The 12,369-nt window shown below is 36.2% G+C and overlaps 1 protein-coding gene across 3 annotated transcripts; it reads right to left on the bottom strand.

Moving 5' to 3' along the window:
* On the bottom strand, positions 1-12,369 carry LOC106780777 (probable membrane-associated kinase regulator 6). Of its 3 annotated transcripts, none has more exons than XR_001377305.2 (11): positions 9,594-12,369; positions 9,415-9,500; positions 9,245-9,344; positions 8,977-9,066; positions 8,824-8,884; positions 8,531-8,619; positions 4,290-4,720; positions 4,047-4,212; positions 1,123-1,401; positions 928-1,032; positions 1-836 (listed from the first exon to the last, which is right to left on the bottom strand). XR_001377305.2 is itself a non-coding variant. In XM_022777115.1 (8 exons), the coding sequence occupies exon 8, from the start codon at positions 3,332-3,334 to the stop codon at positions 2,597-2,599; it is 738 nt and encodes a 245-aa protein (XP_022632836.1). In that variant the 5' UTR covers positions 3,335-4,212; positions 4,290-4,720; positions 8,531-8,619; positions 8,824-8,884; positions 8,977-9,066; positions 9,245-9,344; positions 9,415-9,500; positions 9,594-12,367; the 3' UTR covers positions 2,520-2,596. The 3 variants fall into 3 exon arrangements, 1 of the variants encoding a protein (XP_022632836.1); XR_002666638.1 differs by having other exon boundaries at positions 9,245-9,325; XM_022777115.1 differs by lacking the exons at positions 1-836; positions 928-1,032; positions 1,123-1,401 and having other exon boundaries at positions 2,520-4,212; positions 9,594-12,367.

Genomic DNA, 12,369 nt, shown 5'->3' with positions numbered 1-12,369 from the left:
ATACGGTTAATCCGTATATACTCTATATACTGAACATCAGACCTACTCATATCCAAACACAAATAAATTCATCAAATCACATATCCTGCCCATTATATCCATTCAGACATTTCACATATAAGTTAAAAGTCTTAACAATTAAAAGTCTTAATTGACAGTCTGACACAAGCATTTAACAATAATACATAATAGTAAAGTTTACATAATTGTCAATTAAAAGTAATAAGTTCAAAGAGTTCTCCATGGTAATAAGTTAGAGTCATAGGTATCAAACTCTAAAAACCTAACTAGTACTCTCTTTGATAACGATTTCCATGTGGTTGATCTTGTTGTGGTTGATCTTGCTGTGATTTATCCTATTGTGGTTGATCCTGTTGTGGTTGATCCTGCTGTGGTAGATCCTGTGGTGGTTGCTGTGGTTGGTGAACATTAGTTTGTGGCTGAATTTGGGATTGAAGAAATTCTTGTGCAGCTGCGGCTGCAGGAGGCAGAAGGCAATGTAATATGGCGCCAATAAACCCTTCAAATTTAGAAGTCATCTGTCGAATTTGCTCATCATGGGTTGGCACTCTATTTTCAAGGTTAGAAATGTTCTGTATAATTGGTTGCTGAGAAGAAGATGCATGTGTCTGTTGTACGAAACTATCGACACAGTCATCTCAACCACTAACATTTCCAATGCCATATACCTGCCCCTTGTACCTTCCACCGGCAACCTCAAACCAACATTGGTTCCTCAATCTTTCCTCCTCTGCAGGGTCTAGGGGAGCACATGCTGAAGCACCAACAGATGCAGTCTCAGATATTACTTGAGAAAATCTAGCTTGAAACTGTTCCTGTTACAAATGAATACATGATTATTGTTATATAGATAGACATAACATTTTAAACCTAATAAAGAATATAATAGAGTTAGTAGAAACTAACATGTGTCCGCCTAGACCTTTCATCAACAAATTCTCCTGTTGATGCTCAAATATGTGTTTGTTGAAAAATTTCATCAACATGGACTGTCCGACCAAGCTCCTGTGACTGCAAGCAAAGAAGATATAAGTTGTTAACAACGAATATTTGTTAAATTACCATGGGTAGAAATGTAAAATTAAATTGATGTCATCATACCAGACGAATAGCATGCTCATGCACACTAATGGATCCCCCAGTGTGCAAACAACCACCCTTGTCGGATGTCTTGTTCTTCTTGGCGATTTCACACTTTTGTCTATAAAGTGGCATGTTCCACTGCTCCAAAAGAGCATTCCAAACGTCCTCTCCCATCCAATCAGGTTTTTTCCCTAGTGTTCGAGCTTTTTTAAACATCTCAGATAATCTATGAGATGCTTTGGTATGGAAATTCTTTTTTATCTTTTCTTCATCCTCAATCCTCCATGATACCTTTCTCTAATATTTAGGAAGAAAAAGCATAATATAGCATTATTGAAGTTGGAACAAACAATAGTCAAAGTGCAAAATAGCAATTAAAAATACATATCCCGAAACAGAGTCTGGTTGAGCTGTCACATTGCAGCTTTGGCGAGGATTCTATCATGACCATACGATATGAAAATGAAATGCAATCAACACAATATGTCGGTTGCACCAAGCCCGAGAGAAATAAAGCCACTCTCATTCAAGATATTTTGACAAGGCATAGAAATCACAAAAATGTTGCCGCAACAGTTGTTGAACCAAGGCTCTTAACAAATCATTACAACATTTATATGAAACCATATAAGTCCAGTTGAATCGATTTCCCAAAATTTTATTTGGTTTGATCACATTTAGGGTAAGAAAGTCAACCTGAACAGTCAAGCATGATCAATTTGAAAAATATTCTGGATCTAAAGCAGTGACATTAGCTTGGGAAAAAGAAACACAAAAATATCCATGCTTTGCAATTCACTACTTAGGTACAGGTAGAGCACAAACACAGTATTGCAATTAGCATATTAGGTTCAGCAAGAGCTCAAAACATTGACAGCTTCCCAAGATTTTGCCCTGATAAGACTAAGTCTCCAGCCAAATATATAGCTTAAGAACGAAATAAAATCTGAATAGACTCATAAGACTTGCATTCTAATGTCTCTAAAAAAGCTCAAGTATCTAATAGCCAAGTAAACCTTAAGTCGGTTATATGTTGATAGACATTCAGGCGAAGGCTGATATGGAAACCAAACAAAAGTTATGCACTGCCATTCTATTTAATAAATTTAAGGAGTGAAACGGTAAGCAATTCTAAAACGGTGACAAGCTGGGAAATAACCTCTTTCTGATAAACTAAGTAAACGTAAGGTAAATACGTAAATGTATTTGATACTCTCCACAAGTCTACTTCTCTTATTTCCAAAACTCAACATATTAGGATATCCACTTAACCAAATTCAATCATGAATCTTAATCTTCATTCAAACATTACTCCCGTAATTGCAAGTTTTAATCAAAATTAATGCACGCAATAATCAATGAACAAAACACACAACACAAAAAGACTAATCTTTGAGAAGAGCAACACTCCACAATATCTTGAGAACTTCACTCTAAATTTATGATCATTTGATTATGAGCCTTTGAGACAAATAATCCAAGATATAAAATCTCAAGTTCGGGAACAAAGGTAGACTATAAATGAGAAACAATGTCTAACAGGCAGAGTAAAAACTAAAAAAAGGAGGCAAAATCGCCTGTGAAGTAGTACCATAGTCAAAAACCAAAACCACATAATTTTTGTTGCCATATGTATAAACTTCCCCGGAATTAGAAGAATAATAAGGGAGGCTAATAAGTTACTAACTGTTAAAAGGTGCAAAAAAAGAGAATATGTATTTTTAATAACAGATTCAGATTTTGAACCTGATTTGGCACTCCTCAATCTTCTACACAAGGGCCTCAAGAAGTTGAGGTACTTTTGAAATATTCTCCTTGACATTGTTCTGCACCTTTTCAATGAAGGGCATCTAGAATGAGCATTAGGAACCACAATTTTTGGCACATGTGATGAGGAAGGTAGACTTGGATTGGAATCTGAGGCCTCATATGCTTCCATTTTCAAAGACTCAACAAAAAGGGGCATGAGATAACCATTGGAAAAGAGGTCATCAGCATCAACAAGAGTGAGAGGGTACTGTGAAGTGGGGAAGTCAAATTTGAAATCTTGAGAGTTTCTGAAGAACCTTTTCGAAGGTGGCATTCTTGGGTCCATTTCAATGAAGGAAGCTTCATCAGAAGCATCAAGGGAAGCTGTGAGGGAGCCTTCAAGGCTTTCTATGGATGGCTTCAGGTTCACCAACCAACTGTAAGAGAAGCTTTCAATAGAAAGAGGATGAGAAGTTTCCATGGTTTCAACTTTGAATGTGTTCTTTAAACAATTCACAATTTGGAAAATGTACAGAAAATCCTTAAGCCTCTCCTCTTACTTAATCTTATGCAGCATATCTTTTAACTTCTGTGATATATATAGATATATATTTATATATATGTATATATATAGCTTAAGATATCATCTCTCTCCAACAATTGAGAAAATGGCTGTCTGGCAAGAGACAATGAAATTTAATAATTGGAATTAAAAAAAGAAAAGAAAAACACAAAAGTGAGGCCCACCAGACCCATAATGTCTTGTTGCATCAGTAGTTAACCTCACCCTTCCTTTTTAATCATTTGCTACTTTAAAAATTTTACAAAGGGTGTTGGACGGTTTTAGTTTCTAGAACTTGGGACTGGTTTATCATACCAAATAATATTTAATGAAAAGCATGAAGAGGTTCACGAATCGTGCATGTTATTCAGAAGAATAGAAGTAGTTTTGTGCTTTAGAATGTGTAGCCCCCCAGAGCTTTTTGCTGAGTAAAATCAAAAAGCAAGCAGAGGGAATCTTTGTAACCAGACATGTTGAATAAGGAAAAGAATAGTTAGCTGAAATCCTTGGGGAAGTTATGTCAGAAACCAAATTCATGAAACCAAATTCACTTCCTATGTTAACCCTATTTTCCTAGATTTTCAAAGGAACAAAGAGAGTAATAAATCTGTCACAAGCCAAACAAGTGTACCTTAAAACAATATTAAAGGATGAGTAAACACAAGTGTACTTTAAAACGCTCAAAGAAAACATCTCTGCGACTCTGAGGGATTTGTCCCCATGTCACCCATGCCTCATCAAATTGTCCTTTAATGGTGGCTGTGATTGCTTTGGATGCTGTTTTTGTTGGATAAAACCTATACCAAAATAAAAGTCCAATATTAGAATAATACATTATTATACAATTAGCTACATAAAATTCATTTTTTGTTACCCTCCTCCAATAGGTGTAATGATTGGACGATTGTTGGAAACATCTTCAAAATTTCCCGCTAAACTTGAATGTGGAACTCCATCCCCTGTAGGAGGTGTTGGTGCAATATTTGTAGGAGTTGTTGGGTTAGAACCAACATGGGGGGAGGGTGATCTCCATTGATCAGCACCACGTTGTTGTGGACTAGGTGTGAATGCAGGAACTTCCAATGAAGGTTGAATAGATGGTGCAGTAGGTGTCAAACCAGGAATTACCAATGGTGGTGGAACAGATCTAGCAGTGGAGGTAGGTGTAGATGGTTGCCTACTTGAAGTACTTACGTTATTGAAACGGGACATCAACTTGACCGGATAAGGTTTCTTCTTCCCCTTCTCCTTATCTGAGTTTCCTGAAGGCGGAATAGGAGGGTCACAACCACTTGTTGCCATATTCTTCAACATAAAAACAAAATTGTTGGTCAATTTATTTTTACAATTCAATGGAAAGGAAAATTAGGAGAAGAAGATGATGATGTTGTTTTTGTTTACCATTAATACACAATGAAGAAGAAAATAAGAATGCAAAACTTTAATCCACACAAAACCATTGTAGAATAAATTAAAATTAGCATAATAACTACTCAAACACAAATGGTGTCAAAATAACATGCAAAGTGCAATTACATAAATGATTTCATCACTTCTTCTTTGTCCACTCTAAAAGTATGGGTTTATGATCACCCATGGGTACACCATCACATNCTAACTCTATTCATTGCTAGATGTGTGAAATGAATCTTCGTCCNCATNTTCACTTTGTCCCTCTTCACTGCATTCTTCTTCCGATTCACTTGTTTCTTCATCCATATACCCTTCAACTGATGGTACATTGTTGGGGTCCACTTCATCAAGACCGACTTCTATATCTTGCAATCGGATAACTTCTTCAACTTCAATGATGTCNTTAACATGTGACATTTCCTCCACTTGGTATGGCACCTCGGATTCTACCTCATTAGAATCTATACGACCTCTAGGTTTGGTCTTTATTGCAACACACCAACCCCGTTTGCCCGTGCGTGATGCAGGATATGGGACATAATACACTTGTTCTACATTATGTGCAATTATAAAAGGATCAAACAAGACATATCTTTTATCCATTCGTATATCCATAATGCCATACTTTGAATCCACTCTTGTCCCTGTTCTTGATGGATCAAACCAATCACAATAAAATAATACAATCTTCTTTTCAATGGTTGAGGTATTGTACTCGAGCTCATATATGTGCTTAATGAGACCATAGAAATCATCTTCACCCCCTTCTGTAAGGCCTTTAACATGAACCCCACTATTTATAGTCCTCTTGCCNTGGCTCCATGCATGGGTATGAAATTTATATCCATTCACAAAGTATGTATGCNATTCNTTTACACATCTTAAAGGACCAAGTGATAAATCTCTAAGATGTTGGTTTCTCACACTTNAAGGATCGTTATGAACCTACAACCACAAAATATATGGATTCATTCAATACTATTAANTGAATAAATACGTGAATAACAAGTGTATGTGGAAGAATTTCAGAACTCCTACTTGATCCTTGAACCACAACGGGAAATTTGCATGTATTTGGTTCGAACTGTTTGACTGAGAAAGTTGATAGGTATGTAAGAATGAGCTGTCCATACATATGACAATATTCGGTCAATGTCAATTTAATAGATAACAACAACAACTTTAGAAAAGCAATTTATTTGGAGCCTTACTCAAGATAAGGTTGAACTTCATTGCAATTGATCAAGACATGAACATGAGCTGATCTCAATTCTTTGTCACTTAGCCAATGAGTTGATTCCCTCCCCGAATGACGACCACCTTGGTCAAACACTGCTAATGTTGTCCTTTAAATTTCAATGTCTACTTCATTTCTATTTGTCTGTGGTGTTAACATAAAGTTCTTGAAGTAGTGGGAACAAAAATGAGTTGTTTCTTTGTGCAAATATGATGCGCAAATAGATCCTTCAACCCTAGCTTTATTCTTAACTGAACGTTTAGCATATCCCATGAACCTACAATTTCAAAAGTGGTATGGATTATTACCTATCAATATATGTTGTAATTAATTTTTTTGCACGTGTTTTTGCTTGTGTATATATGGATTAAATTTATTTCTTTTAAAGCAACATTTAACACTCTGGAAGGTATGGTTACATATAGCCTCTTCATATATCTATGAGTAAATCTTCAGTTGGCACACATGATCAATTTCAGAGCAGTTATCCAGAAAATGAAGTAGTGTCTAGTGGTCTTAATATTTACCAAGGTATAGTGCAATTTTGATTTTCAAATTTATTCGTTATGTCTTTAAGTATAATTGGTTTCATAATCTTCTATGGCTGGCTTTCTGAACCATCTGTCTGCAAATGCAAATACGTGTAAAGAGGAGTTGAAATCACCACAAAATACAGGTTCAATTGCAAATCCAGGGGAATGCTCTAGATTTTCTCCCCATAACCTAGAAGCCTCCTTAGTTGAGAGCTTTTAGTTTGAAACGTATTCTGACCCGAGTCCACTTGGAGATATAGGAACTTGTAACTTGAAAGAAAGCATGCAAAGGTACAAGATTGAGAAAGTTGAATACAAGACCAAAGCGACTATTGAACAATTTACAGATGAGTTCCAATCTTCGACTTTTGAAGATTCGGATGGGACACCAGTTCAGTTCCTATCAAATGATGCATTAAGTGAAGTGAAGAAAGATTTTAATGTTCATGAAATGGTTGTTTCAGGTACAGTGAATTGTTTTATTTTAAAGTTTATTTATAATGATAGTTCATCAAAATTTCTCCCTTGATTTTTAAGTAATGAATTTGTAATCTCTCTAACCGTGTTGTTTTAGGCATTGTGTTTGAAAATGTTGATATGTCTGAAGCGAAGTTTGTATCTTCAAGAAAAATAAGTCTAAGACCAGCTTCAGATAGAATGATTGATTTTTCCCCGAAGCAGCTGAATAATTCAGAGACTAAAGTGTTGCAGTCCGAAACAAAACTTTTCCCGGAAACAGCAAGAATTGATGTTGGAATTGGTGAAATGGAGAACATGCATATGGATGTCAACAAGGAACTAGTTGATGAAGTTGGAGACTATTTATTGGAGGGAGAAATTAACAAGTCAGGTCTGATTGCTGATTCTGAGGAAGTTGATAATGTAATTTGCGATGTGGAAGAAAACATGCAAATTATTGTCAATGAAAAGCAAGTTGAAGAAAGTGAGCAAGTTATACATGTGACACCTAGTCCAATGCTCTTGAACAATGTGGAAGTTGGAGAGCAGTTGTTGGAGGGAGAGATTGAGAAGTCAGGTCTGAAGGCTGATTCAGAGGAATGCATTGGAATTTTGCCCAATAATCTTCTGCCTTCAGCAACAAAAGGCTTTGAGGATGAAACATATTTTGATCAAAGTGCACTAGGAGATGTTGTGGAAACTTTCAAAATGGAAGAAAGAATGCCAAGTGATCAGATGGAGAAAGAATTCAATCAGAAGGTTCAGCATATGACAAATGATTCAGTGCAGGAAGAAATTACCAGGTTGATTAATAACTCTGATGATCATGAATATGTTGGTGTGACTGGTCCAGAAGATGGCAAAAACCAACATAATATGAAGAGGGACATGGAAAGCATTGAAAAATATTTGCTCAATGATTTCCACAACAAAACATGTTTCCCTTCTTTCGTATTTTTCCCGAGAGATTTCCTTCAATCATTAGCTAACAAACTAACTTGTATCAACTAACTTAAACTTATTTAGTAACCGTTGAAAGGGTTAAGTCATGATTTATAAACACACACACACCTATTGTACTATGCCAACTGCAACATTAAAAAGTGGCTAAAATATGGTGGTTTCAGGTACTAAAGTGAGTGTTCGTGTTTGACCAGTGTTAATGACCCTTCAAGCAACTTTATATGATCAATGGGAACATGTTTGAACACTGAAACGGTAGTAAAACAGAATGCATCCAAAAATCACTAGTTCACTTCTAAAATTAAGCAAATTTGATGGTTTAAGAAGTGAATTTTAACAACAAAATAAAGACATATCATAGCAGTATAAAAGAATAAAAATCAATATAATTGTAGATTCAATTCAGTGTTGAAGTGAAAAAGCAAGTTCAGTTGATCAAACAAAGTCAACAAAGCATGATTTAGATGAAGAAAGTGAAAAAGAAGCAAAATGTCTATGATTGAGTAATACCTAAAGGAGTATAAGATACAGCCAAGTTGGTGTTATCTGCAAATATCTGGATGTTATTTCCTTGGTGTCCAAATATAAATGCACACTCACTGCATCAAATATAGTGAATAATATTACAACTACTGCCAGGACAAACAAACAAACAAAACACTCCCTCATGATTCTTATTATGCCAAATGATTGGAAGCAGAATAAATAATAAGGACAATAAGAGGCTACATTCCTTAATCTTTTGTTTTTTCAGTGAGGGAATGAAGAATGACTTATAGTATAATCAGGTAAATAAATCTTACCGCAAGACTTTCAGCAATTAATTTCACACTCCTGACAAAAGTTGTTTCATTAACAAAATGCCTGCAGAAGCTCAGTCAGTAAGAAGGTAAAAAAATAACAAAATTTTGCCATTTAGGTCCACATATGAACCTGCTGTCAACCAAACCACCAACCTTTTCTAGCAATTTAGGTGCTATAGAGAGTTCGGATAGAGTGGCAGTAGTAACTCTCACCCTTGAAAACTGTTCATGCTCCTAAGCTACCTACAATAGATGACAATCTTTAATAACTAATATTACAAGTAGCATTTAGACAAAATCGAGGAAGCAAGTTCTTGCCATGAAGAAATCCTTCACTAAGCCATGAGGAAATCGAGGAACCAAAAACTAATGATAAACTACTAAAGATCTTGGAATGTGAAACAGAGAATTTATCACTTACTCCAGGATTGGAAATGTTTATTTTCTTATGCTTCAAATTCACTTTAAAACCTAATTCTTCTGCAACACTTGAAAACTTCTTCTGCAACACTTGAAAAAACCTAATTCAAATTTTTTCCATTACAAATCATCAAGATAAAACAAACCTAAATCTAAACAACTGAAACTTACCTGGTGTTCAACACAATGGCAGCTCGAGCTTATATCTTCTAGATCGACGAAACCAACCTAGGGTTTCCTTAATCACAATTTAGAACCTCCAAACAATAATGAGAAATAATATGTCAATGTGCCAACCAACAACCACAGCAAAACGAAAAAAAAAATGAATCAAAGCTTCGACTACTCACCGGGGTTCCAATGACGACAACTACACTCCAATGCCACACTAAGGTTCCAATGATGGAGGATGGTGGTTCGGCAGAAGGAAAAAGAGGGTTCCCGTCACACCAGGGAGAACGAGTGCGAGGTTATGGTTTCAGTGAAGGACAATAATCATGCAAGCTCACAACTGTGCAGACTGCTTTAGGGCCACTGAGAATGGTCACGGACCATTGAGAATGCAGCGAGAAGGTTAGGAACCGAGAGTGAGAAGAGCAAGGGGAGCAGCTTAGGGTTCGACAGTGAGAACATTCGAGAGTGACAAGATTCGAGAGTGAGCAGAGTCGAGACTGAGAAAAGCTTTCATTTTCACTATGCTCTTTTTTAATTACATGTTATTTTTTAATTACTATTAACTCCATTTCCGTATGTAAAATCAGCGGATAATATTATCTTCAACTTACATACAGCCATATATACGGATAAATCCGTGTCAAACTTCGCGCCTAAAGGCGCCAATATTACACACTGATATTACATACGGAAAATCCGTATATAAAACTTTTCCCCATTACATACGGAAAATTCGTATATAATCACGATTGTCCAGATTCGTACAAAACTTCCGTATATAATATTCCCATTATATACGGATACATATCCGTATATAAAAGTCCGTATATAATTCGCATTTTTCTTGTAGTGTGAATACCAGCTCAATTTTGACCAAATGAACAGTGCATACAGGTTTGGAATGACCAAATAAACTTGCTCAAATGTGAAGAAAACACTGAAACATTCAAATTCATCAACACATAGCTGCAATTGCTAAAAATGCAGAAATTGCACTAAAAATGGTGGTTGGAAAGTTGGAACAGCAGTGGTAAATCTTGGCTAGCAGTGATGCAAACGTGTAATTGAAATTTCAAGCAATTTTACAATGTGAAATAGGACGTGTAAAATCTGTAAAACAGCCAAGGGAATGTGCAGTGTAGAATTTGACTACTTCACTTCCCAAAATGCACTAGAATTTGGTGTTTTGGTGTATGTGTTTCGGCTAAATGCACACAATGGCCATATGAACAGTAGAAGCAAGTTTCAATTCACCAAATATGATTGCACAATCAAGCAAACAGTACCAAAACACTCAGAATCTCACAATGACTTGTCCACTTATAATTTTCAAACAAAAGTGGTGGTTTAAAAGGTGATTTTGGATATTGGCTGTTAAAAGACCAATTCAACTGTGCACACAAGTTTGTATTGGTCAAATAAACTTGAGCCAACAGTCCAAATACATAGAATTATTCAAATGCACAAAATCACCACGTTGGTTGCTATAATGCAGCAAAACACTTGAAAATTGCAGCAGATTTGAAAAGAAAATGCAGAGAATCAAAGCTGGTTGGATCAAAAGTCAATCAAGATTGGTCCTAATAACTAGATCTAGCTTGGAAAAGAGGAGCTAGAAGAGATTAAATGGCCTAAACACAAGCAATGAACACAACAGCACGGTGCATAGCTGGAATATTCAAAACAGAGAAGTGTTCTCTCGGGAAAACCACTTTATAAGCAACACAATCACTCCTTTTGCATTTTAATGACTAATACTGGTTGGCACAACTTGGAACATGTTTAATATTATCAAATAAACTTGTTCAAAGCTTTATATGCAAAGAAAATTCAACAAAACAGATTTACGTGATCAAACCAGAGAAATCATTTTCATGCAGAATGTGCAAACGGAAACTCTCGATCAAAGCTCTAAACTTCCTTGATCAAAGCTAGGCAATGCCTCATTGCTTTATGTGATCAAAATAAAGCTAGAAAATGCATTGAACACATGGAAAAACGAAAAAACATGCGCTGAACAGATTCAAAACAGTGACAGACTTAAAACGGCAACAGAGAATTGCACATGACCGTGAACAAACTTGAATATGAAATTGAAAGCTGAATTTGACACAAAGAAACCAAATGCACCAATTAAAATGATGGAGAAACACTATAGATCAGTGAACGAAAGCAAACATTCACTCAAAACGAAAATCAAATCAGAAAAATGCAATGTAACAGTAACATATCAAGAACAGAACATGACAGAAATGGAAAACGAGTTGAAAACTGGACTTAGCTCTCGAGTAGACGCATTGACGAAACCTAGCTCTGGATACCACTTGATAGCTCCATGGTTGGTGTTATTCTTTGCAGATCCGTGAAATTCAACCGATGAAACAGTTTCAGCAGATGCAAACGGAAGTTGGAAGACAATGTGTAGCGGAAGGAATTTGTATAATGGAAAGTGAAGTGGATTGAAGTGCATTGGTGGAATGGAACTAGCTTAGAAGGCCTTCTCTCGGAAAGAAGCTAAAGGAGAAATGGAAGGAAGCACAAGGTTGTTGACTCTCGGTGGAGAAATGGCTGGAAACAAGCATCAGCAATTCATTTCTCTCCAACATCAAAATTGTTTTTACAATGTGAGCTAGGAGAATTTATAAGTGATTCTCCAAGCTTTGGATGGTAGAGATGAAAGCAAAATAATGCAGATCTGGAAACACTTGGCTACAGTGTGAGATACATGAAGAACTTCTGGAATCAGCAAGGCACCGTGCGTGGAAGTGCAGCAAGCATGCAACATAATCACGTATCAGACGTGGTGACGTGTGAAACATATGTATTTCTTCAGGCAACCCCTTGCTTGCTAAACTCACCCCCTTCCCTTTGTGTAAATGACTTCTTTGTCCTTCTTCTTGGGTTGGTTTGGTCCATGCTAAATCATCTAGTTGATCCATGATTTCCTAGCTT

Source organism: Vigna radiata, unplaced genomic scaffold, assembly GCF_000741045.1.
Source record: "Vigna radiata var. radiata cultivar VC1973A unplaced genomic scaffold, Vradiata_ver6 scaffold_206, whole genome shotgun sequence".
NCBI classification, from domain to species: domain Eukaryota; kingdom Viridiplantae; phylum Streptophyta; class Magnoliopsida; order Fabales; family Fabaceae; genus Vigna; species Vigna radiata.
The sequence above is the reverse complement of the archived record's forward strand: the minus strand, read 5'-3'. Positions and strand labels throughout refer to the sequence as shown.

What these genes read in the sequence shown, in the direction of transcription:
- LOC106780777 (XM_022777115.1), bottom strand. Translation starts at nt 3,334, where the DNA reads ATGGAAACTTCTCATCCTCTTTCTATTGAAAGCTTCTCTTACAGTTGG.